Here is a 26,270-nt window from a genome sequence, read left to right as displayed (position 1 = left end):
TAATCATGGTCTGCCCAGTCACTGCACCTAAATCCTATTGAACTGCTCTGGGATGAACTGGATCACAAGGTCAGAAAGAAATCTCCAACTAGTGAAGCTTTACAAGAGGAACGGCAAAAGTATTTCAGCTAAATGTTTGGGGACACTAATGGCTTCCTGATGCTGAAAGTGTTTCTCTCGAAAAGCGTAAGAGACTAGGCGTCTCATTCGTCCTACATAAGAAAAATAAACTGGGAACGGAAGACAAACAAACAAATAAATAAAATGAAACGAGAAAGAAAGAAAACAAAAAAATGAATAAACAAGTTAATTAAAATCAGTATATAAAAATGTAAGAGAATAAAAAGGATAGATAATAGATAAGCTGAGCAATGGAAATAAAACCAAAATAAAATAAAAAAAAATAAAAAAGTGAGAAATATAAAGAACATTACAGAAACAAAAGAACATAAAAATACTTAGACAGAAAGAAAAATCCAATGTGGAAAGATTAAAGGAATGTGAGAAGAGAGATACAGAGAAAAGGCTGGATGAACTGGATATGTGTGGGAGGTGTTTTAATTCTACATCTTACATCGGTTCCTTGAATGAAACCTGCATGTGATGGACGTAACAGTAAGTGCACAAAAACTAAACAGAGCATTTTTTACGCCGTTTCTTGTCGGTCACGTCGCAGCTGAAGGCTGAGGAGGTGGAACCTCCATCAGCCTGCACACTGCTCAATCCTTCACATCATATAAGACACGAACACGGATCCATTACACACAGTCACGTGAATCAGAAACAAACTGCACTTTCTTTTACACGAGAACACAAACGTTTCACACATCTTTCGATCCTTCGCAAAAAATGTAATTAAAGCCACAACGTCTGAAGGTGCAAAGATGGAATATATACACTGTGGCAGATGTTCTGTGAAGGACATGAAAAAAACGGAGTAACGCTTCACTATCGGCTACACAATCGATTACAGTACGGCCCACGCCTCTCCGAACGACCGGACAATGGCGTTCAGAAGTCACGTGACCACAACACGGTTCACGACTAAAAGAGAACAAACAACAAGCCTCAGTCTGACTGAGTCGGGGAGAGAAGAACTGGACTACTTGGGTTTGAGGAAGCTAAAGGTGCATTTACTTTTGAGCCTTTTTTTTGGGTCCAGGGTTTTTAACACTTATAATGTTTCCCTCCACATGTTTCACAAAGTGGAAGAAGTGGAAAAGAGAGAGGGAGGGATAAAAAAGGGGAGAAAGAAAGATGCTTTATATATGTTACATGTACTTTGCAGCACAGTGAAATTCTTTGCCCTGATACCGTGCCCCTGGTGCACTGGAGTTAAGGGCCTTGCTCAAGGGCCACACATATGGCAGCATTTAAATACTGGGGCTTGAACCCCTGACCTTCTGTTCAGTAACCCGGAGCCTTAACCTCCGAGTTACCACTTCCCCAGAGTGATGAAAAAAAAATGAGAAACAAAGAAAGGGAGTGGCAAGGAGATGGAAGAAAGGAGGGAGGATGAAATGGAGGGAAAAAGTGTGAGAGAAAAGAAGGAGGGAGGACGTGATAAAGGAAAGGATGAGGAAAGTAAAGAATGGAAATGAGAGAAAAGGGAAAGGAGGGAGGAAAAATGGAAGGTTGAAAGGAAGGAGCAGAAATTGCAGAAGAAATAAAGGAGAGAGGAAAAAGTGAAGGAAGGAAGAGTGATGAAAGAAATCAAAGAGAAAGAAGAGGGAAAACGACAAAGAAAAGGAAAAGGGGGGAGGAAGGAAAGAAAGAAGGAGGACATGAGGGAGAAAAAGGAGGTCATTAACTTTACGTTGCTGAACATTTGAATGGTAGTGTGGACTGGAAGTGAGGTTCCTCACAGTTCCATCATGGTTCTGTAGAGTCCACACTTCTGTATGAAGACTCGCTCCTATTCGCTAGTAGAAACTGCTGAGGGGACGACGGTGTGCAGCTGCTAAACATAAGAACAGAAACCGGATGTGCTTCGTAGTCATTCTGCATCGTTACCTGTAACTGTAAACTACATCCTAATGTTCAATAAATAAAACTTTATAATCATGTGATATAAAAGCCGGAGGTAAAACACATGGATGTTTACGCTTCACACAGAGTCATCGTTCATCGCCTGCATGTTTTCGGCTTCCACCAATCCACTGTTCTGACCCTCACTGTTCTTCCTGTGTGGAGTTTTTTTTTTTTTTTTTTTAAATCTTTCACTTCGAATGTACCGTGTTTCAAATAAACGTGAATTTCATCGTGAAATGAAGATCTGAAAATCTCACAGTAGAGCGTACGCGTTGCCACTCCTTCGTAAATTCAACATCGATGTAAGAAATTTGGCTTTAAAGCCGCCTCCGGTACGAATCACACGTATGATAGCAGTAATATATTATTTATTTTGCGCTAAATGTCCAGTGTGGATCTAAAGCAGTCCAGTCGTCATGGAGCTGGTCTGCCACCGGAGGCAGGTGGTTTTCGAGTGTTTGTACAGATGACTGGATTGGCTGAATCGCTTGCCGCACTTCAGGCAAGCGTAAGGCTTCTCGCCTGTGTGGACTCTGATGTGCTTCTTGCAGTCCGTTAAGGTCAGGAAAGTCTTACAGCAGATCTTACAGGCGTATTTGCGCGCTCCCTCCACCACCAGGACGTTGTGCTCTGAGAGCGCTTTCTTGCATTTGGAGAGCACGTCTGCCGACGCGCGGGTCAGCTGGGGCAGCGGATTCAAGTTGCTTCCTCGTTGCGTAGAAGTGTCAAAATTAGCGTCGTTGCCAATCAGCGATGAGGAGGAAGAGGAAGCGGCGTCCTGCATCGAAACGGCTCCTGGGATGCACTTAGGTGCGATCCGTCGGTAAGGAGGAAACCTGTACGCGCCGGCGCGAAAGATATTCCTCTGAAACTCTAACGCCAGCTGCTCGGAGGAGGACGACGCGATCCCGTCCAGCATCGGCTGAAGCAGCAGTGTGTCGGCCCGCATGTTGGAAAACTCCTGCGCCTCCCCCGCGAGGAGGTTCTGAGACGCAGGGAGGTGCAGAGAAGAAGAGGAGTCTGAGCCGAACAGGAAACGGGACGGCTCGTGGTCCAGTGCGCACTCCCCTGTCGCCGGGTTTGAGCTGGAGAGACGGTCGAAGCTCATGGCGCTCAGGAGACTTGATCCTCTTTCTCTGCGGTCCACACCTCCTCCGCTATCGCCTGCTCGTTCTCCTTCCATGACCGGCCCTTTGATTTCTGAGATCAGGATGTCGGAGCTGGGCTGAGGGTCACTGAAGCTGTGCTCGCTGCCTTCGGGGCTCAGTTCCAGCTTCTCTCGTACGGCCTCCACCTGCAGTCACAACACACAAAACGCTGATCACTCAGAGTAAACCTGAAAGACGTTCAACTGGCACAATCATGAAGGAGAAGTGAAGGAGAAGAAATGATCCGTGAGAGTTCAAATGGAATCCAACCCCGTGTTACATTTAATCAGGATATTAATATTATTAATTATAAGAGCTGCAGGTTTGGAGATGCTCTGACCCAGTTGTCTAGACGTCACAATTTAGCACTTGTAAAACTCAAATAAAATCCTCACGCTTTCCCATTTTTCCTGCTTCCTACACGTCAACTTTGAGGATAAAATGTTCACTTGCAGCCAAATATATCGCACACACTAACATGATGAAGAGTGATGTTCAATTCACCGCTTATAATGTTATAATGTCACAATGTTATGCCTGATCGCTTTATTCGTATTGCATATAGAAAATAGAAAAATGCATGTAGAGGCTCTGACTTGGTCCGAACCCAGAAACACAATCTAAAAAATCAAGAAAGGGTTTGATTTTCATGTCTATCACATTAAACCTTGTGTATTTATAAGCATATTTTTCCTAAACGCTGATAAATCAAATAACAGGCGTTCCTAGAGCGTTTGGTATCGCAAACAATTTTTTTTTTCCTGTTTGTAAACGAAACGTGTCTTTGGGCCGGTCTCTAGGAAGTGCATGCCTGACCATACTTCCTTTGTTGCAAATGAGAGATACCATACGTCTGTACTGTCAGTATCAGAGAGAGTGTGAGGTTCATCACACCTTGAAGATCGGAGTGCCTCGCTGTTCCAACATGACCTGAGGGTTTCTGTGTTGCGTTCAACCTTAGCAGTGAAATCTACTCTAGAAGACCTGAGCTTGTTTTTCCAGAGCGGGCCTGTCCCAGTGACTTGTGTGATGGTCTGGGAAACCCACTGCTTGATGTTTGCTCAATTGTGGCTGAAACAATGAGCAAAAAAAGAGAGATGTGAAGCTGCTAAAACAAACACGACAGGGAAAAAAGAATCAGCATTGCTGAAGATGACTAAAACGGCATATGCGATTTTCTCACACGGTGCAAATCACATCACATGTCTGTCGATAGCTACGAGTCAAAGTGAAACAGATGTGCAGATGCCTTTATGCGATCTGACGACGGATGTCAAAAATGGCTCTACGAAGCAGTGATTATTTCCTCTACCGTGGGGTTCGGCTGCATGATCAGACGACGAGGTAATTCCTTCTTCACAAATACAGCTGAACCATGAAAAGGATTTTTTTTATTTGCAGTTTTGAACTTGACTAGTCCTGGTTTTGTTGCGGTCGACTTATCGCATCCTATTTTAGGAACTTGGGCTGTAAAAGATGCTTGAGAGCGGACTGTAAAAGTTGCCAAATCTTTAAATACAGAGCAGTTCATTTGTGCTGCATTTGTCCATTATGTTTAGTGCCTGCTTCGGTCTTATAATTACAACAGGCCTGTTAGCACCAGTAACTTGTTTACAGTGATCAGTTGCAGATATTCCCTCAGACACTCAGTATGTTCGACTTAACACTTACCTGGTCACTGCCCTCAGCCTGAGACATGACATCGCTGGTCTCGTCTGCAGGTTCAGGTGAGCTGATGGGCTCCCTCTTCACCGCCACCTGCATGCGTGGCGCTTCTTCCTCACCTCCGCCTTTCACTTGTACGCTGTCGCCATCTGGATATTCCTCCTTGTGCACCAGCAGGTGAGGCTCCACCCTGCTCCCTCTGCCGCCATCCGATTGGCTCGGGAGCTGTGCGTCGTCTTGTGCCACCGCCCGTCTGTACTCGTCCCTCTCGTCAGATGCAATTACCACTACCTCCCGTTTGGAATCCTCATCCAAGGTTTTGCTGTGCGAATCCGGGGAGAGAAGCTCCTCCCCTCTAGCTCCTTCCTCCCCACAATCTTCAACCATACCCTGGGCTTGTGTCGGGAGGCGTGGCCTCTGTCGTGAACTCTCAGTCTCAGGGCGGATCAGAGAAAACGTCTGCTTGCGCTTCTGCAAACGGCGCTGCGGGTAGAAAGAGTCCCTCTGTTCTAACAATCCACTTCCCGTGACCGAGCCCTTCCCTCGGCCTGCTGCGCTCGCTTCCACCTCCGCCTCTTCGTTAAGGGCCGAGCTGACTACGCTTAACCCGAGCTGCTGCAGGAGGAACGAGCGCTGGAGGCGTGAGTTAGAACCAGTGTTCAGCTGCTGCTGCTCGACACGCTGAGCCCCGTGCTCACCCAGAGGCGACTTGGGCAGAGTCCGAGTGTTTAGATAATGCTTGCATGCCTTCACTACGGTATTGAAGTGCAAATGAGACGCGGCCAGCAGCACGTCCATCACGTTGCTCTCTCCCAGGGTCAGCGTGGACGTGTACATCATGTCCATAAGCACCGAAAACGCCTCGGCCGTCACCACCTCCGAGTCCAGACGGATCACGCTCACGCTACCGTCACCCTCGGAGACGCTGAAGAGCGCGCGAAAGTGTGTGCTGCACGCAGCCAGGACGGCACGGTGAGCTTTAAAATGCCGGCTGCCTACCACAATCACGCAGTCGCACAGCTGCCCGTGGACACGCTGATAGTTCAGCTGCTGGAAGATCTGCTCAAAGTGTCCCGGGAAGTCCATGATCTAGGGGGAAAAATAAAGAAGGAAATCTGTTAGTTCCCAATGACTTCAACTGGTATCCCAGAGTCCTCCACTTATACTACAGTGATCAATCCACCTCTTAATACCATCATTATGATGCCACAGCTATAGAAACCATCAATATTATAGAGAAATGCAGTATAACAGAGCGCTGCATCATTTTAAACCGTTTTGCCGACCTTTCCAGCTATTCTTGAAAAGTCCGTCTTGTAAATGTCCTTGTAACTGTATATTCGACCAAATTAATTTCTTCTCCTCTGTCAGCCATTTAGAAATAAAAATAAAAACAGCTATTAAATCCACATGAATATAAAAGCTTGTGCAGTTTTGTTACAGATGTGGTTTGCGAGCTTTGACTAGTGCGCTCTATAACCATCCAATCAAAGGACGTGAAAACGCTGATGTTATTGTACGCCTGCTAGGTGGCTCCAGGGTTGCCAACTTGAAATCTGATTGGTTAAAACCACTGCTATATTGTCATTCATTTTTCTCCAGGCATAAAATACTTGACCATCTATCTATCTAGCTATATGGGAATCGCACAAAAGAAATCATGATCCTAGAATATCATCTAAATGGAACAACTGTTTATATATAAAACACATGGACTAAAAAACAAAACATAGAGAAGTATTTTACTATAGTGTCATATAGACATTCACGCCCATTATTAGCTTACTCTCCATATCTAAATAAAACAAAATCAGCACAAATACCACTTATCATTGACTCCTGTCCTAAATTTAAATTCCAATACAATTATTCCTGCACAGCGTAACAATTTTTTATTTGATTAGCTAATTAGCATGCTAGCTAAGGTGTCTAATGACATTAGGTTACCTAGCAACCTATGCTACAACACGGGCTCTGTAGATTGCTTGCTAATCTCGTTGTCCTAATTTAAGTAGATAGAAATATATATTATGTTATGGTTTTTTCCACAAAATAAGTTTGTGTGTGGAGCAAGACTGTACCTGTCCAGTGCACACAATAAGCGCAGGGTGTAGCTCGGATTAGCTCGCTAGCTAGCCGACATAAGGTAGCCTACGGCTAGTGCAGTTGTTGAAGCTTAATAAAACATATCGACAAAATAATTCAGTTAAAATCCATTTTCCATTTTGTGTCTCATGTCATGACACCGCCAAAACGCCCAATAACCACACAACGTTTGTCCCACCGTGCGCTAAGAGTTAGCCAGCTAGCTATCAGACACCTATCATTAGCCATTGAGTCGGCTCCCTGAAATGGATCTTTTTTGTTGAGCCGACTCGCATGTTACATATAGAGTGGAGTGAATCGATTGTTGAGTCTTTTTCTTTTGTTGAAAATTACAAAGCTTCGACTTTGTTATTAATTTTACAAAACATTGTCAATCACACTAAAGTACAAACACCAATTTTAATCCGAAATGTTTTTTTTGTGGTAGTCAAATGACAGACAGGCAAAAAAAAAATTTTTTTTTTTTACAACTTTATGGAGTCGGCTCATTTTAGTGAGCCGAGCAATTATTTATGACTCAATTGTAATCAGGACTATACACTAGGTGCTTATCCAAGCATCAAATGATATTTTTAGGACGAAACCCCTTTTGTTCATTTTTAACAGCCTCTGTAACTTTTATTTAATGAAATCTATATACCTGACTGCTTTAAATAAACTGTTTCCATGATCAGGAGTCATTGTTAGCACTTCGACAGGAAAACTAGGAGAGGTTTTGTCCGGTTACATGGATTCTAAAAAATTAGATTCCTGTTCTTGGTCGACATGAGTAGAACAGTAGTTTTCAGCTGTAGAGAGTGGTTGCAATACACAGGTAGATTAGTGTTTAAAGCAGTAGCCTTTGAAGCTGAAGGCTGTTCATTCAGATCCCAGCCACATTAAACTGCCATTCCTGGGCCCCTGAGCAAGGCCCTTAACCTCAGAGCTACTTAGTTGTATGAATGAGATAAATATTAGTTGCTCTAGATAAGGGCATCAACCATAAAATGTACAGCCTCCCTTTTTATCTCAATGCTCTCTTGACAAAGTGTTTTATGTTAACATGTCTCAGCACATGTTTCGCACCATTCTGTGTTACTTCTAGAGTCCTGTGTTTGAAATCCCAGGTGATGATCCTGGATTTTATGCACTGTACTGGGTGCAGATGCTTTCTGTCCACATTAGAGCAAACGTACACACATTTTAAAAAGTCGGTTTTATTTCTTGTGAAAATGGATAGAAGAGAAACCAAATTTTCAGGGTATGAAGCCAATTTTCTTCGCATCACAGTTTAACATAAGCAAATCAAAAACAACGAGGTTTATGAAACACTGAGAGTCTGCGATGCAGATGATACGTTTTAGAGATGAAAGGGAGGAAAAACAACGAATTTATAAAAAAAAAAAAACCCCGGTAAAAATCTAACACCTGACGTTCAAACAGAAGAAATCTAACAGCATCAGTGCACATTTGAACGTGGTCCTTATATTGCCAATTAAAACCAAACATGGGAACATATAAAATAAGCTGTATGCTATACTTACTGTATGCTATACTTACTGTAAATTTTAAAAGAACAAAATCGGAAAATTGACGCAGCCAAACAACAACATGCTGGTCTTTTTTAAAAAATAGATCAGTTCTAGGTCACCATTTCTATGGAACAAAAAAGCAAAAGAAAAGAAAAACACTACAGTTTATCGGGGAGGAAACCCGCGGTGAGACGTGCCACGGCCCCGAAAACCGCCACGGTCTCCGCGAAAGTTGGGTCGGTTCCTGTCACGCCCACGTTCACCTCGTCCCCCTGCCGCTCCACCTCGGCCCCCTCGTGGGGCCCCCCGGCACCCCTCGGGCTTGGGAGGCGGAGATTTGGGGCGGAGCCTTTCAATGTCCTCTGTACAGCCAGAGAGGTGGGAATTGTTGAAGTAGGTGGAGTAGGTTTCGGCGTTGAAGTTGCTGTTGGTCAGCGTTGGTCCAACGGTTAACCATCCTGGAAATCACACAGACCAGAGGGAAGAAAAAACTAAGTCATCACACATTTTCTTACTAAATTAGAAGTGATAACTGTTTCTGTTTGGATAGCAAAAAGTGTGTGTGTGTGTGTGTGTGTGTGTGAGTGAGTGAGAGAGTGAGAGACCTGGCCTGATGGTACTGTCTCGGCCGAACAGATGAAGGCGTCTGAGTCCGAGGCAGAAGTGCTCGATGATGTGGAAAATCTCCACAGGCTTCTCGATGTTGCCCATCTCAGGCTCCTCTGTGATGATCAGATCGATGTCCACGTTGGCGTGGATGAAGTCGCCGTCTGTGCTGCGCCGCACCGTGCCCTTAATACCCATCAGGCAGTGCTCCTGAAACACACAAAAAGAAACACACTCAAAAAGTCTGCTGCATAATTTCACCAACCGAACTCACTTACTTCGATTTCCATCGTTCTTACCTTGGTCCTCTGAAACACTGCTTTGGGGTCAAGCGTTTTGGTCTTTCCGGGGTTGTTCTTGTTGGTCTTGATCCAGCAGATATCCTCAGATCTCCTGAATCCCCATTTCCTCAAACACTGTGCAACAAACACACTCTTTACTAATTAACCATTACCCAATATGAACAGCTCCAGAAATTGGGCAGGATTTAATTAAGTTTGTCTGCAGAGTAGAGAATGTTACACAATAATAAAAATACAAGCGGTGAGCGATTGTAGTAATTGTACACTTTCCAGCCAAAACATCAACGAATGACAACATTTCTTACCATCCTGCCAAGATCGAGTCCCTCCCCCGAGCCACACCAGAGAAAGACGAAAGAACGCAGTGCAGAGATCTCGTCAATCTGCAGCTTCATGATCTAGAAGGACAGACAGACATGCACAGTGTTCAGTCTTCAGATCTCAGCTGTAATCAGGGTCTTAACAGTTAAACCCTGAACACTTACATCATCCCAGGTCCAGAAACGCTCGCTGGCGATGATGCCGGACTCTCTGTAATACTCCTCTAATGGAGGCTCCACCAGGATCACGTCAAATTTACCCTTCAGTTCCCGCAGATCTAAGTTCTCCAGGTCGGCCTGCAGATACCTGCCATCCAAAAACACACACAAAAAATAAATACACCATACAATGTTACAAAGCTTTTTTTTTAGAAAACAAACCAATGTCAAATGTAAATCGTCCAATTTAAAGAACAGAATCCTGTGTGTACATCGGTGGAGTGTTTGTAGCAGAGATGAGCTCGTCTTTCAGCCGGATGAGCTCTCGGAGTTTGGGGTACTCCTCAAATCGGTCGGCCAATCCTGTCACACAAGATGCCAAAAATAATAAATAAGTGTTTATCAAAAAGATTTCACATATTCCTTTCAAATTCCATACATATACACACGCACATATATACATATTATATATATATATATATATATATATATATATATATATATATATATATATATAATATATACACACATACACACACACACACACACACCCATCAATTAAAATAATTAGTATATATATATATATATATATATATATATATAAACCCCTGCATTTTGTATTCACAATCTTTGTGTAAATATTAAATTTCCCTTGATGATCTAAATCACAAATATGTAGAAGAAAAAAAAAAATGAAGTGGCCAAATATTTTTCCACAGCGCTGTACATAAAACAAACACGACTGTAATTGTATCACGTCCTGATATGCACTTCGGCAGTAGAAAAGACACCTCTTCCCCTCACCTACGTCCCTGATGAAGTTCTGTGGCCGATGTCCCGTGTCCACAAAATGCTGGCAGTAGTCATTATGAGGGTTCAGACTCTGTGTTCCCTGATAACAACAGCATGAGAATTATTACATACCCCATGTTAGAAAAGAAGAATGTATTAAAACAAACTTATACTAAGGATATATTGATTAGAGACAAACCAACAAAACAAAAACACAGTACAACAGCATGAACAATTTAGACAAATTATTTACTGGTGCAAAATAGTGCAAATGTAGACCAATAAAAATCTAACCGCACCTTTAGGAACGTACTGGAGTCCTTGTACACCTCTTCATATGGGCCGCTCTCCTCCTGCTGCTGAGGCTCTGCGTCCTCCTAGAACACACCAGTCAGGTTACCCCGCTTTCATAAATCAGGGTTATCAGGTCTAAAATCGGCGTAACTCACCGTCTGCTCCTCCACGTCCTCATCGGCGTCCTCGCCCTCGTTCTGGCTTTTCCTTTTGCAGCCGGACACTGACGTGTCGAACGACGACCTGCAGAAACACGAAGCCGAGAAATGATCAATATAAATGTATAACTGGATCTCTGATGGGTTCGGGCTTCATTATTTAATCTTTTCTAGATTAGCCACACATCTAGAGCAGCTAAGACTCATCTAATACTGATGCAAACATCTAATTTATGCACGATTCATAAACACCTGCATGTCTCTCTGGTCTCCTCGATCTCTTTTTGCTCCTGTTTGCTGTTGAGAACAGCGCCGATGGTGTCTGCACTTTCTGCTCCAAGCTGCAAAGACCAAGCAAATGGCATAAAAGTGCAAGGTTACTATTATTTCTTGCACTGTGTACATACTGCACAGCCTTCCACTCAGAGTACGAGTTTAGTGGCTCCTTCTCTATTCTGCCTTATTCTTCCCACAAACAGTTTGCTTTCCAAATCTCTCCTTTGATTCAGTGGATCATTTGTCTGCACATTGGTTTGTACAAACTCCACAGCTGTTGCTGCTGTTCTCAGCTCAGGATTCCCAACTTACAATCTGCTCGTACTTAACATTTTTTCAATACACTCATTTATCCTTACCCTTCTACACCTGTATACTGATTTAAGATCACACTATCGTGGTCAAAGTGCCCACCCTGAGACTTTAAGCTCCTTGCAAGGTTTCTTCCTCATGATACGCTATAAACTTATTGTACTTTTAAGGCAATGCACAAGTAAACTTTTCATTCTTAACTCCTAAATTATTACAGATTTTTGATCAGAAGATTGAGAGATCCAATACCAGCACCATTAGCGGCCACTGTTGGGCCCCTGAGCAAGGCCCTTAAATGCTCAGGTGTATAAATAAAATACTTATAAGTCACACTGGATGTGCCACATGTCAAATGTACATAATACAATTACGAGTAAAATTTGTTATAAAAGAAATAAATATTATTGTGTGTAGTGTCTTTGTGTATACACTTTTACAGGATTTCTCGAACACACAATTTCGTGAAGTCTGTGAAAGTGTTTGCAGAAGTTTGGTACAAAAAAAATACCGCTATGAGAAAGAAGAGGAAGAAGAGGAAGAAAGGAACAAAAGGGAAGGAGGAGGAAACTTCCCGCCTGAATGTTTGGTATTTGTCAGATCTGTACCTGTTGTGCGAGAAGCTGCCGTCTGAGCTTCTGCCTCTCGCGGATCGCCTGCAGCCTGCTGTCCATTTGGAGAAGAAATAAACAGCTTATTTTAACAACAAACACGCTCACGAGCCCTTTGGAAAAAAACCAACAAGCCTCGGTCGCGTGTGTTCGACGTCAGCGATACCGCCGGCTTCCGCTAGTCGACGACTGATGACGTAAACAAATCGCTACAGGGAGCCTTAGAAAAACAATGGCTTAAAAATGTACGAAATAATATGTAAAATGCATTTTTGTATACATAAATTTTTAAGACATTGTTTTTCTATATTGGCTTAGGGGGAAAAGGAAGGAGGAAGAGTACAAGAAGTGTGTGTGTATATTACACACACACACACACACACACACACACACACACACACACCACATAAAATTCCCATTAAAAAAATATAAAATTATTATATATATAAAATTCTGTTTCTAAAACAGAATTTGTAGACTTTCATGTTACAAAAGAGCAACAACACATTATAAGCTCTCAGGAACATGAGAGAACAGTGTTTTGATTAAGAATGAATAAATATCAGAATAAAATATGACGCTCGACTGCTTACTTCTTTACTTCAGGTTTTCCGAATGGGGTCAGAAATGTAAATAATATGCATGCAGAATTCTGCACACACACACACACACACACACAAATGGTCTAAAATAATTGTTTATTTTGTCCAGTCAGTCATATGTAACACTATACATAAATGATAAAAAAACAACAACAAAAAAAAAACAACAACACAAAAACAAGTAAGAAGGTGCAGAGTTGAATGTTTGGTTTGTATGTTGTGGTCCAACAAAAGGTCAAAGTTTGTTCAGGAATCTGTTCATTAAGGCCTCAAACCCATCTTGAGCAGATTTCATCTGAGCCAGTGTTTCCTCATGACGGCGCTGACGAGCCGCCGTGGATTCCTTTAAAAAGTCCAGAAGAGCAAAATAATGCTCGTTCGCTTTTTTCCGTTTGAGCAGATTGGGTCGAGTTGAAGTCACCTCAGAGTCTCTCTCAGCTTCCACATTCAGAGTCTTTGGTCTGCGCACCTCGACCCCTTTCACCGTGCCGACAACCGGAAACTCGACGTCATGATGCCCACCCAGGAGCTCTTCCATCTCATGAAAAAACTCGCACGTCAGGCCTTCTCCACTACTCGCTCTGTTCTCGTCTTTGGCCTTCTTGTACTCTTCCTCCAGTGTGCACCATTTTCTCACCACATGATCGGGATGGAAGACCTCCTGAAAGTGTTTGGAGAGTCGAGTAGCCATCTCCCTCCACATGTGTTTCTTGCGGCTTTTACCCGACTTGATTCGGGGGTTCATCTCCTTCAAAGCCCGGAGGAGACTTTCGCCGTCTGCCTCCAACTTCTGGCGTATCATGTCGATCAGGAAGAGGGTTTGCTCTTTGTTAAACGACTCGTTTTGTGGCAGAGGCGCCTCTTCCACGATGTACACGTTCTCCTCCTGCTTGCTTACTGCAAAGAGTAAAATGACCAGAAACGTCACAACTTCGTGTTTCATTCCTTACATACATCGCGTTCTGAAATTCCTACAGTGAAAAAGGTTTACATACATGATTACAATCAAGCTAAAACTCAATACAGCCAAAAGTATGTGGACACCTGATCATCACAGTCATATGTGCTTGTTACAGATCTCAGTCCAGTTTTGCTGTGATAGATAGATAGATAGATAGATAGATAGATAGATAGATAGATAGATAGATAGATAATCTAATATCTAATAATAAACCCCAATCTTTTGTGAAAATGTTTCTCTCGATTTTGGATTGTTATTCTTTAGATTATGTGATAAGTCAACTATCAGGCACCGAAATCTGGGATTCAATATTCGGTAATCAAGGTGAGATCAGGGCTCTATGCAGGACCATGTCCTCATAGAGCTCATGTTGGTCATACTTATGGCCATTGAATTTTCCTGAAGTATGTCCATTTGTTGTAGTTGTAGTGTAATGGTTTTGATCATGATGGAAGTAGTTTGGATTTAAACTCACCAGTTGTATACAAGTTTACCCTCACAGTAAGAGCTTCATCAAGGTAGTATGTGTTGGGGTCATCAGCTGACTGGTACAGAGGAGCATTACCCAGAAATGTGTTCTTATCTGGGTCCAGGATCAGAGTCAACTCAGCGCCTTCACACACTATGAGGATTAAAATACACACACACACACACACACACACACACACACACACACACACACACACACACACACACACACACACACACACACACACACACACACACACACACACACACACACAGAGAGAGAGAGAGAGTCCACAGTGCCTATTGTTAGCATTAGTAACATAGTCTCCGGGTAACATTAGTGATATGAGTGATCGCTCTTATGCTGCTGTTTTACTGTACATTAATTCGCCAAATATTACAGAATTAAACAGATAAAGGATCTGCAGAAAACTGATTTACTGCTCTATACAATACTTACTGTCCGTGGAAGGCGCCGCCATGTTGCTCTGACGTCACTCAAGTTCTTCTTCTGCGGCTGCTTTTTTCAGTTTATTGGTGGCTGCTTGTGCCTCTACCGCCATCTACTGCACTGGAGTAGAGACGTGTATTATTATTATTATTATTATTATTATTATTATTATTATTATTATTGTTGTTGTTGTTGTTGTTGTTGTTGTTGTTGTTGTGCAGTAGTAGTCGAGAATGATAAGGAGTAAGATAAGTAGGGGAATGAAAAGCAGAAAAAAGGCTGCTATTATTACTATTAATGGTAGTAGGAAAAAGGAAGGAAAAGGATGAAAAGAGAGGAGGGGGATAAGGAAGGAGGGATGAGGAGGATCTGAAAAAGAAGTAGTGGTAGAAGGGAGAGGACGAGCGGTAGAAGGGGTAGAAGAAAGAAGGGGAAGGAGGACAAAGAGGGGTAGAAAAAGTAATAGAAGGAGGTGAGAGGAGAAGGACGAGAAGTCGTAGTAAAAAAAAGAGGAGGGAAAGGAAAAAGAGGAGCAGAAGGATTAGTAAAAGGAGGGGGAGGATGAGGAGAAGAATTAGTTGAAGGTGATGAGAATGAAGAAGAGTAGCAGAAGCAGAAGTAAAAGGAGGGGGAGGAGAAAGAGGGGCATAAGTAGTAGAAGGAGGAGAAGATGACAAGCAGCAAAAGAGGTAATAGGAGGAAGATAATAAAGGATAAGATAATTACAGGTATTAGTTACAATAGTGAACAAAATAACACTGCATTGTTCAGCGGACTGAAGGTTCTCCATGAACAGATTTGGGAACCAGAACAACCTGCACTCAGAAACACATGTAGAGGATTCTATAACGTGCAGCTGCAATACGGCAGTGTCAACACCAGGTGGCAGCATTTATTCAGTAAAGACACACTGTCTAGATCTTCACGCTCACACTGTGAAGATTCTTGGAGACCACTGGAGTACAGAATATAACACTTTTATTGACCCCAGGTGGCCTTTTGTGCCGTTTGTGCAATTCGTTCAAGGAGTGAAAAATAAACAAAATTTTTTTTTTTTCCCCGAAAGCGCGCAGGTCACGCCGGTAAATAGAAAGATAGCTCGTTTCTGCTACTATTTTTATCCTGCAGGAGTCATTGCCGCCATTCCGCTTTTTATAGAGCTTATATTAATAATCAAGGAGCGTTTTTGGGTCACGTGACTCGAGGGGGGGGGGGGGTGCACGCACGTCAATCATTATCATCATAATCATCATTATCAGAGGGTCAGTCTGTTCACGCTTGCTTCACGCGCTTCCACGGGTGCACCCCCTCCCCCTGACACACACACACACACACACACACACACATACACGCACGCACCCGCGCGCTTCCGTCGCTGGGTTCAAAGCATGCTCGTGCCGCTCCGGTGATGGAGGCGAGCGCGCGCTCCGGTTCCTCCGCGCGCCCAAAGCTCTTCTTCCTCGCGCCCCTCTTCCTCCTCCTGCTGCTGCGCGTGCCGCCGTGCTCCCCGCTCCTGAGCCCGTTCAGCGAGTGCGCGCGGGGCCGCGGCGGCGGCGCGTCGTACCGCGGCTCGGTGGACGTCACGGAGTCGGGCGCGCGGTGCATGAACTGGACCGAGGTGAGCGACATGACCGCGCGACATCCGGGCAAAGGGCTCGGCGTGCACAACTTCTGCCGCAACCCCGACGCCAGGATCCGGCCCTGGTGCTTCTTCCGCAACGCGCGTGGACGCGTCGACTGGGGCTACTGCGACTGCAAACAAGGTAACGCGCACAACCGGAGACGCTCAGGAGGGGAACACGCGCGAGCGCACCGCGCGGCTTTACTTACCGGAGTTTAATTACCCAATTACGCACGTGCACCGCGCGCTTGGAGGGTACCTAGTGAACTTGCACGGTGCGCGCGATCTGATCTGATCGGATCTGATGCACTAATCCGATCGCAGGATCACTCACGCGTTTCCACCCAAAGAATCCCAGATTAACGTGTTCAAGTTCTTATTGGATGCAGATGCACGATGGGGGAAAATTCAACAATTAAGATCATAATAAACTAATAATCCGGACAGATTTAGTAATTCGGATTAACACTCAAATTCATTCTAACTGAATTATCTGAATAAACTCATTGCACAGGAAGGGTTTATTCAGCACTTGTGTCCGATCAGAAAGTCATAATTTAAATATATACAAAGTTTAACCTTTTTTTTGTGACATTTTTCATGCAAAATTTTGTTCCATTAAATCAGATTAAAATTTCACACAATATTTTCAATTCTGGATTATAATAAAATTGATTTATCAAATTCAGATCCTGGTGCCACAATACGTTTCAAAATTCAGTCTAAAATTTAGATTTGAAATAAAAAAAAAAAGCAAAAAGGACACAATTTGCTCATGTGACAAAAAAAAACTTTTTTGTTTTTTGAGATGTTTATTAATTCTGAATTATTATAAACTGGAATATAAAACTATAAAACATTAATTTAAGTCACGGAGTGAAACTTTAGTTCAATAATTCAACTTGAAAAACTTCACTTCACTATTTGTGTTTATTGTGTGTATAAACGGTGTGTGTACAACACACTATAAATCTGCAGTTAAAACATCTCACTCTGTAAATACTCTCAATACAAATCCACATTAGTAGTTTTTTTTTAGTAATTTTATTTGGATTTAAAACCACATTTAATCACACATTGGTACCGTATGAACACGATTAGATGAAATCTGGAACATTACACAATCCAACACTGTGACGTGAAAGAGTTTAAAGAGATTAGTATTTGAGAATATTGGGATTATATAAAGAGTATATAGAGATTATTATTGAGAATATTGGGATTATTTAAAGAGTATATAGAGATTATTATTGGGTATAGAGGGATTATATAAAGAGTATAAAGAGATTATTATTGAGAATATTGGGATAATATAAAGAGTATATAGAGATTATTATTGGGTATAGAGGGATTATATAAAGAGTATAAAGAGATTAGTATTGAGAATATTGGGATTATATAAAGAGTATATAGAGATTATTATTGAGAATATTGGGATTATTTAAAGAGTATATAGAGATTATTATTGGGTATAGAGGGATTATATAAAGAGTATAAAGAGATTAGTATTGAGAATATTGGGATTATATAAAGAGTATATAGAGATTATTATTGAGAATATTGGGATAATATAAAGAGTATATAAATATTAATATTGAGTATTTAGGGATTATATAAAGAGTATATAGAGATTAGTATTGAGTATATCGGGATTATATAAAGAGTATATAGAGATTAGTATTGAGTATATAGGGATTATTATTGAGAATATTGGGATTAAATAAAGAGTATATAGAGATTATTATTGAGAATATTGGGATTATTTAAAGAGTATATAGAGATTAGTATTGAGAATATTGGGATTATATAAAGAGTATATAGAGATTAGTATTGAGAATATTGGGATTAAATAAAGAGTATATAGAGATTATTATTGAGAATATTGGGATTAAATAAAGAGTATATAGAGATTATTATTGAGAATATTGGGATTATTTAAAGAGTATATAGAGATTAGTATTGAGAATATTGGGATTATATAAAGAGTATATAGAGATTAGTATTGAGTATATAGGGATTATATAAAAAGAATATTAGGATTATATAAAGAATACATGGGGGTTATATGAAGCACTCATCTGTAAAATCCGAATTGATATTAATAAATAATAGTATGATGCAACTCAGGAACATTTTGTGCATAAAACAACTTGTGAGCTAATTAATTCCTAAACTAAATCGTCTGTATACAGAGGCAGAATAATGTGAGGCTCATAAATGCTCAAGATCATAAAAGTTGCTTCAGGGTTTATACATTTTACATTTTTCACATCACCTCAGTGACATGCTGATTATTTTACTCCAACTCGTTGTAGCTTGTTAGTTCAGGAAGAGGCAAGTTCAGACAAGCAATCACCCAAACAACCTCAAGCCCACGAGGAAGATATTCTACCCCCCTACCTCCACACACACACACACACACACACACACACACACACACATACACACACACACACACACACACACACACACACACTCAGTCTTAGTACCCGGTCTACAGTACAAAAGGTCTACATTTACAATGTAGGGCTTTCATTTACACAATAGGTTCTGCTGGATACACATCAAAATTGTATTACTTCACACACAATAGATTATAGATCAGGGGTCAATATCTCAACTAACAGTTAATGCAGAGATTCATGATGAAGTCATCCAACTCACATGAGCTGCCATGATAGACTGAAATAAAATTCTCTCATTTAAAACCCTAGCCTGCTTTCTAAAGCATGACCTCTCTCTCTCTCTCTCTCTCTCTCTCTCTCTCTCTCTCTCTCTCTCTCTCTCTCTCTCTCTCTCTCTCTCTCTCTTAACAGCTTGCTATAAAAACTAATAACCTACACATGGGTTATGGGTACACATATATATATATATATATATATATATATATATATATATATATATATATATATATATATATATATATATTTTTTTTTTCACAGTAATCACAGTTAATACTGTATATCATATCATTAAACATGAATAATATGCATAATCCACACAACAGTTCGTGGACTCCTGACCATAAGTTTGGTATGTGCTTTTTCTGAATCTCCCATTTCACAATTTGTTGCTGTTATAATAACCTCCATTCTTCTGGGAAGATGTTCCACTAGACTTTGTGGAGATTTGTGCTCATTCAGAAACACAAGAGTGTTAGTAAAGTCAGGTACTGATGTAGTTGAAGTGAGGAGACCTGGGGTGCAGTCAGCGTTCACATTCATCCCGAAGATATTCATTAGGGTTCGAGCTCTACAGCAGGAGATCTTCCACTCCAACCCAGATAAAGCACATGTTCATGGAGCTGGCTTTGTGCACCGAGGCATTGTCATGCTGGATCAGGTTTGGGTCTCCTAGTTGTTAAGATAAAAATGTCATGCTACCGAATCCAAATACGTCCTATAAAACTGTGTGCCCCGCATTTGTGCGAAGAACAACATATGGCTGGAAAAATCAGGTGTCCCTATACTTTTGTCTATTATGTATATTAATAATCACGCTAAAGTGAATCTGAGTGTGTTGAATGTGCTGTATTAGTTTTCCAAGACATATATATGTATTATTTTGGAATTCTCGGCTTTGTAGCAGCTCACAAGTAAAATTTGTGTGCAAGAATGTAAGTAGCTAAAAATAAATAAATAAATAAATAAATAAATAAATAAATGTTTTTAGGACTTTTCTTTGGACTTTTTTTGACTGTATAGAGTCTTATACTGAGTTTACAGTAAAAAGCAACAAAGCAGAAGGCGATTGTCTGTTCTGAATGTTCGACAAGACAGAAAGACATTTGAGATTTGTAAAAATTGAAGCCTGGAAAGAGTTACGTTGTTGTGTGTTACTTACAAGCTCCTCTCGTGTGGGCGTGGCCTCTCAGGGTACAAACGTGGCCGAACACGATGTCTAGATTAATAGTCTGTCTAACAAAAGCACATTGAAATGGTAATTAATGTAGTAGTTTGAATGGAAATAATGTAGTGCCAAGTAACAGTTCTGCATTCGGGACTTGTTTACTTTAAACCGTGAAAAGTAGGCCACTATTTTTTTTTTACCATCCATGATGGTGTAGTCGTCCTAAAAACGGCAACCGTGACAAAACTTTTCTATACAGTACTTTTCTTAAGAACTGCATATTATATTCAATATATAGACTAATGTTTTGTGGACACCGGAACATATGTGCCGTTATAATAAAGTTCATTCCTCCGGGAAGATGTTCCACTAGATTTTGGAGTGTGCTTGGCGAGATTTGTTTATCCAGGAGGTTGTTAGTAAAGTCAGGTACTGATGTAGGTGAGGTGAGGAGGCCTGGGGTGCAGTCAGCGTTCACATTCATCCCAAAGATGTTTAACAGGGTCGAGGTCAGTGGAGGTCAAGAGATCTTCCACTCCATCTCATATGAAGCAGATCTTCATGGAGTTTGCTTTGTGCACCGGAACACAGTTTGTCATGCTGGAACAGGTTTGAGTCTCACAGTTCATGTGGAGAGAATATAATGCTACAGCATCCAAAGACGTCCTACTGTATACAAAAGTGTGCCTCCAACTTTGTGGTAACAGTTTGGGGAAGAACCACATACAGATGGAAAAGTCAGATGTCCCAAAACTTGTCCAAACCTAATCTGTTTATTCAGAAATATAAATTTAAGGTACATTATGTAATAATGTAGAAATATTATATATTTTAAATGGAAAATTTGAAATAGCAGCTCAAATAAATCTGCTTTTTTATGGTGTCAGAGAAACAAACCCCTGGGAGCATCAACCTATTTCTCCTTGTGCATTGTGTTATTTTAGTTGAGACGGAAATAAAAATTTATGAGCCTTTTCACAGATATATGGTTACACCCTGGTGACACGCTGACACCCCTGGAGAAAATGCAAACATCAAACACCCGCAAAGTGAATATAAATAGCAAATCGAATGGTGATGAAAAGGAAATTGTTCATTCCCATAAACATGTTCTTTGAGCCATATCCATTTTACAGTATATATAGTGAACAGTAGGTTTTTTTGGTGTCGATGAGAGAAAGAGTTTGTGATTTATACGCAAAGGTTTGGCCAAGAGCTTCACATAGACATACATATACACATACACACACTCACACACGGAGCAGAATAATAGTTTAGTGTTATTTAATCAAATAGCAATAGTATAATATATATTATAGTATAATACTACAATATACATGATAATACAGCAAATAAGGGGTCCGAGCACCATGCATTGAGGACATAGGACAATTATTACATGTTTAATTGCTGTTTTTTTTATGTGTTATAAACAGTGTGGGAATGAGAGTATCGCCTGTCATGGGTGTCAGTGGCAAAGTGGTGCTTATGGCAAGGTGGAATATTATATAATTTATAATTTATTTTATTTATTATAATTGGACTCATTTATTTCAATATTTTGTTATAAAGCATAATGAAAACGTAACACGTTACGTGATCATTAAAACGAAACGTAATACATAATTACGCAGTAATAAGTAAAACATAAACTGTCAGAATAGCAGCAATACAGTATTCAGTTTTTTCTTGAAATTTGATATAAATATAGAAAAATATGATTTATTTATTGTAATTGATTATTGCAGGTGCACACAGTAACGTGTACAGTAGTGCTTATTGTGTGTGTGTGTGTGTGTGTGTGTGTGTGTGTGTAGGCTCTGTTCGCCTGACGGGTGGCAGGTCTAAGTTGGATGGGACAGTAGAGGTGTATATTAATGGTGCATGGGGGACGATCTGTAGCAATGACTGGGACGACAGAGACGCTCATGTGGTGTGTCGACAACTTGGGCAAGGGTAAGTATATAGACACACATGCACACATGCACACATACAAACACATAAAACCCTCACTGATCAAAGGATTTGTAGATAAAAAGAGAAAAATAATAACAAGATAAATAAAACTAGGAGAAAATCTAATTATCCAGTCATTACTGTGAGTTTGGGGTTTTTCCTCTAAAAAACATGCTTGTAAGCACACACTTATAAATATGCAAACATAAACATACTCTCGAATGTAGTTCTGTAAACATACTCTCATTAACATACTCTCATTAACATACTCATATTAACATACTCTCATTAACATACTCTCATTAACATACTTACATAAACATATAGTGACCAACGTACTTTTAAATAAACATGCTATATACATACTAACAAACATACAACCATGAAGCCATACTCTTTTAGACCTAGTCATGTCATGCTGTCTCTTGAAAGGTCAGAGGTCACGTTCACACCTCCACACACACGTATATATCAGTTTCTTACTGAAAGCCAGAAGACCCTGAGGTCATTTATGAGCTTAATGTGCATGTGAGAGTAACATTTACAAGTTGGCACACACACACACAAACACACACACACACACACACACACACACACACACACACACACACACACACACACACACACACACACACACACAATAGCAAATCATTGCCCTCACTAAATAATGAATGGTGCTTTTCCAGTCAGATTGATTCAGGCTGATGAATAATAAATGTGAAATAGAAAGCAGGGGCACTCACACACTCTCATTACTGTCATACTTATCGCAATCTAAAAAACACAGTTCCCTTACGATATTACTTCACGTTCAACTGTTCAACAGTAGTATCTATAAAGCAGCTCGTACCAGCTACTGTTTACCAACAAACAACAAAATGACACTGACATTGACGACTCCTTCTGAAAATGTCACATAAGAATCTCGTCACAGGAATTAACACTTTATAGAAACGTATGTAGTTTACGTATTTGCCACGTACAAGTCGTTGTGTATCATTCAATAATAAATATGAGTTTTCACGGTCAGTTCCAGAAAACACGTTTAAACTCGCTTTTTTCATTCACGTCCTCTCCTTTTAGGTATAAAGCGCGAGCCCGTGTGAGCGCCCTCTCTAGGCTGCCTCTGGCTGTAGTGCACTGGAGGACGATAGGGTGCAGTGGGGACGAAGCTGACTTACTGCAGTGCCCTCGATCAGTTTGGAATGGAGGAGAGTGCCAGAACCAACAGGCCGCTGCTGTCACCTGCACTCCAGTGGAGGGTACACACACACTCATATACACATATAAACACATATATACACCCACACACTCGCATACACACAGACACACCTATATATCGGATTTGCCACGGAGAGCTGCAGAACATCCCCCAAACCAGATGCGTAAACTTATGCACATTTGATATTTCAGTTTAATTTTCTATTTAAAAAAATTTAGGCATTTAGAGAATCTTCTTTTCCTTTTGTCATAATGTGGTGCTGCATGTAGATTAATGAGAAAACGACTGTAGTATCCGACTGCAACAAAACCAAATAGAAAAAATGTGAAGGGGGTCTGAATACTTTCCGAATGCACTGTACATATACTACTGTTCACCATTAGATTTCTTGTTTCAGCAATGCTGTGTTGACCATACACGACTATTTCTCAGTCTCTTTAGTAAAAAAAACCAACTTAAAAATACAGAAAGGTCGTGTGCAGTAATAAAAGACCGAAAAAGAGCAGAAAAAACAGCTTCTCTAGGTTGAATGTTTTTCATGTGACTTCTTCTCACACCTGAGCAGTAGCAGGGACCTAAATGTCATGCTAACACCTGTATGTGTCCGATTATTGCATGTCAAAATTATACCAGGTTGGTGGAAGACATGCTTGAATATTACAAACACATGAGTAATTGAAATCCTGCTAATAAGACCTTCAGTCACATTGTTCTATTCAAAATGATGAAGATCAGAGAATTTGACAGACAGATAATTGTACTTTTGCATCAGCAAGGAGACAATGATAAATGTAAATATGTATGTATGTGTGTGTGTGTGTGTGTGTGTGTGTGTGTGTGTGTGTGTGTGTGTAGCTGCGTCATTTGTTCCAGTGCGTCTTTCCGGAGGAGCGAGTGTGTATGAAGGCCGAGTGGAAGTGTATCATGCGGGGCAGTGGGGCACAGTGTGTGATGACCAATGGGACAGTAACGATGCTGAGGTTGTGTGCAGACAGCTTGGCCTGGGGTAACACACACACACACACACACACACACACACACACACACACACACACACACACACACACACACACACACACACACACACACACACACACAGTGTTAATCAGGCCAAACTTGTGATGTAGTGAGACTCCGGGGCCTGTGGGAAAGTAGCTGTGAAGGAGTATGTGTGTGTGTGTGTGTGTGTGTGTGTGTGTGTGTGTGTGTGTGTGTGTGTGTGTGTGTGTGTGTGTGTTAAGAGAGAGAAGATTTTTAAATATTATTTTCATGGGAAGTTTGTCTATTGAATAAAAAAGACAGAAGTAAGATGTACAAAAATGAAAACACATTCAGAGCCATAAGTATTTGCACCCTTCGGCCAACATGAATAAGGAAGAAAATAAGAAATTCTTTCTAAAATCTTCCAATAAATCAAGACATACAGTAAAACCTTCGCTTAAATGAGAACAAGAGGTTCTCATACAAATGTGTTGAGTAGTGAGAGAGAGAAAGAGAGAGAGAGAGAGAGAGAGAGTGAGAGAGAGAGAGAGAGAGAGAGAGAGAGAGAGAGAGAGTGAGCATGAGGCAGGGTGGAGGAAGTAAAAGTGGGCGATTTGAAGAATAGAGATTAAACAAGGACTGGAATGAAAGACTGAAAGAAGAAGGAGTGAGACAAAGAAAGGGGGAGAAAAGAGAGAAAGAGAATGAGAAAGACAGAGTGTGTGGTCTGTGTGAAAGATAGAGGGTCATTGTTTCAGCTTCTCTCAGCCTAATTGTGACCGATGACACTAACACGAACAGGCATTACTATGGGCGGTGACGCCTGTGTGCGTTTACATTCATTATCTGTAGCACAAATGTGTGTGTGTGTGTGTGTGTGTGTGTGTGTGTGTGTGTGTGTGTGTGTGTGTGTGTGTGTGTTTATGTCCATCTCCATATAGAGTTCTCTATCACGATGAACATGTGTTTATGTGACCCAATGTGTGTTTATAAAATTGTGCATGTTTATCAGCTGTGTTTATCAGTATATGTGTGTGTGTGTGTGTGTGTGTGTGTGTGTGTGTGTGTGTGTAGTGGCACGGCGAAAGCCTGGGTCGGGGCATATTTCGGCGCTGGTGTGGGACGGGTGCTGCTGGACGAAGTGAGCTGTACAGGAAATGAACTCTCTATAGAGCAGTGCCAGAAGACAGCGTGGGGAGAACACAACTGTGATCACAGCGAGGACGCCGGAGTCTCCTGCACACCGCTCACAGGTTTAAACATGAGGGATTGCAAGATTCACTGATTAGCTTCGCATCACAACACTACGGAGGCGTGTCCTGAGAGTCACATAGAATACAGATTAACATGGCAGAGGTAGAGCTGCGTCTTCCTGCTGACAGAGCAGGGGGCCATGCATTAGAAGTCAGAAGGCACTTAAGTAAATTCATAATTTGTTGTCTGTCTAAACCAAAGAACTTAAAGTGAGCTTTTTTTTCATCGCATCGTATTTCATTAAATCGCATTGTGTCGTAAAAAAAAATCTAAATCGCAATAGCGGTGGATCGTATCGCATCAGTAGCTGATTCATATGTATCTTTAATGTATCATATAGTTGACTGTGCATCGAGATGCGAATTACATCAGTGTCAGTTACGGGACGCACATCTCTAATTGATACACAAACATACACTTACATGCCACTGTGTTTGCGTCTCAGATGGAACGGTGCGCTTGGTAGGCGGGGCTGGAGGATTTGAGGGAAGGCTGGAGGTTCACTATCAAGGCCGCTGGGGAACGGTATGTGATGACGGCTGGATGAACACCAACACCCAGGTCGTGTGCAGACAGCTGGGTTACAGGTAACACACACACACACACACACACACACA

The 26,270-nt window shown here is 41.2% G+C and overlaps 4 protein-coding genes across 5 annotated transcripts in view; 1 reads left to right on the top strand and 3 right to left on the bottom strand.

Annotated features, from left to right (window-relative positions):
- Window positions 1-542: 542 nt before the first annotated feature.
- Window positions 543-7,210, bottom strand: zbtb5 (zinc finger and BTB domain containing 5). Of its 2 annotated transcripts, XR_014531980.1 has the most exons (4): window positions 6,926-7,210; window positions 4,851-5,933; window positions 1,443-3,325; window positions 543-1,380 (listed from the first exon to the last, which is right to left on the bottom strand). XR_014531980.1 is itself a non-coding variant. In XM_083532866.1 (3 exons), exons 2-3 carry the CDS (start codon window positions 5,928-5,930, stop codon window positions 2,429-2,431), a joined length of 1,977 nt encoding a protein of 658 aa, XP_083388992.1. In that variant the 5' UTR covers window positions 5,931-5,933; window positions 6,926-7,210; the 3' UTR covers window positions 543-2,428. The 2 variants fall into 2 exon arrangements, 1 of the variants encoding a protein (XP_083388992.1); XM_083532866.1 differs by having other exon boundaries at window positions 543-3,325.
- Window positions 7,211-8,126: 916 nt separating this feature from the next.
- On the bottom strand, window positions 8,127-12,469 carry mettl14 (methyltransferase 14, N6-adenosine-methyltransferase non-catalytic subunit). Its single transcript, XM_083533185.1, has 11 exons — window positions 12,286-12,469; window positions 11,345-11,433; window positions 11,090-11,177; window positions 10,940-11,017; window positions 10,653-10,740; window positions 10,121-10,211; window positions 9,855-9,996; window positions 9,675-9,767; window positions 9,367-9,483; window positions 9,067-9,277; window positions 8,127-8,919 (listed from the first exon to the last, which is right to left on the bottom strand). Exons 1-11 carry the CDS (start codon window positions 12,349-12,351, stop codon window positions 8,627-8,629), a joined length of 1,356 nt encoding a protein of 451 aa, XP_083389311.1. The 5' UTR covers window positions 12,352-12,469; the 3' UTR covers window positions 8,127-8,626.
- Window positions 12,470-12,969: 500 nt separating this feature from the next.
- On the bottom strand, window positions 12,970-15,580 carry LOC310721360 (uncharacterized protein). Its single transcript, XM_083533012.1, has 4 exons — window positions 15,497-15,580; window positions 14,780-14,890; window positions 14,327-14,473; window positions 12,970-13,787 (listed from the first exon to the last, which is right to left on the bottom strand). The coding sequence occupies exons 2-4, from the start codon at window positions 14,799-14,801 to the stop codon at window positions 13,126-13,128; spliced, it is 831 nt and encodes a 276-aa protein (XP_083389138.1). The 5' UTR covers window positions 14,802-14,890; window positions 15,497-15,580; the 3' UTR covers window positions 12,970-13,125.
- A 436-nt stretch (window positions 15,581-16,016) lies between these two features.
- Window positions 16,017-26,270, top strand: part of prss12 (serine protease 12) — a 28,240-nt gene continuing 17,986 nt past the window's right edge. Inside the window, exons 1-6 of the mRNA XM_083532827.1 lie at window positions 16,017-16,533; window positions 22,058-22,196; window positions 23,280-23,458; window positions 24,274-24,424; window positions 25,474-25,652; window positions 26,099-26,240. Of these exons, the coding sequence (XP_083388953.1) occupies window positions 16,179-16,533; window positions 22,058-22,196; window positions 23,280-23,458; window positions 24,274-24,424; window positions 25,474-25,652; window positions 26,099-26,240 (1,145 nt within the window). The 5' untranslated portion in view covers window positions 16,017-16,178. The remainder of the gene's footprint in view (window positions 16,534-22,057; window positions 22,197-23,279; window positions 23,459-24,273; window positions 24,425-25,473; window positions 25,653-26,098; window positions 26,241-26,270) is intronic.

This window comes from Silurus aristotelis, assembly GCF_946808225.1.
Source record: "Silurus aristotelis genome assembly, chromosome: 27".
In the NCBI taxonomy this organism is placed as follows: Eukaryota; Metazoa; Chordata; class Actinopteri; order Siluriformes; family Siluridae; genus Silurus; species Silurus aristotelis.
Note: the sequence above shows the minus strand (reverse complement) of the source record. Positions and strands in the feature narration are given on the sequence as shown.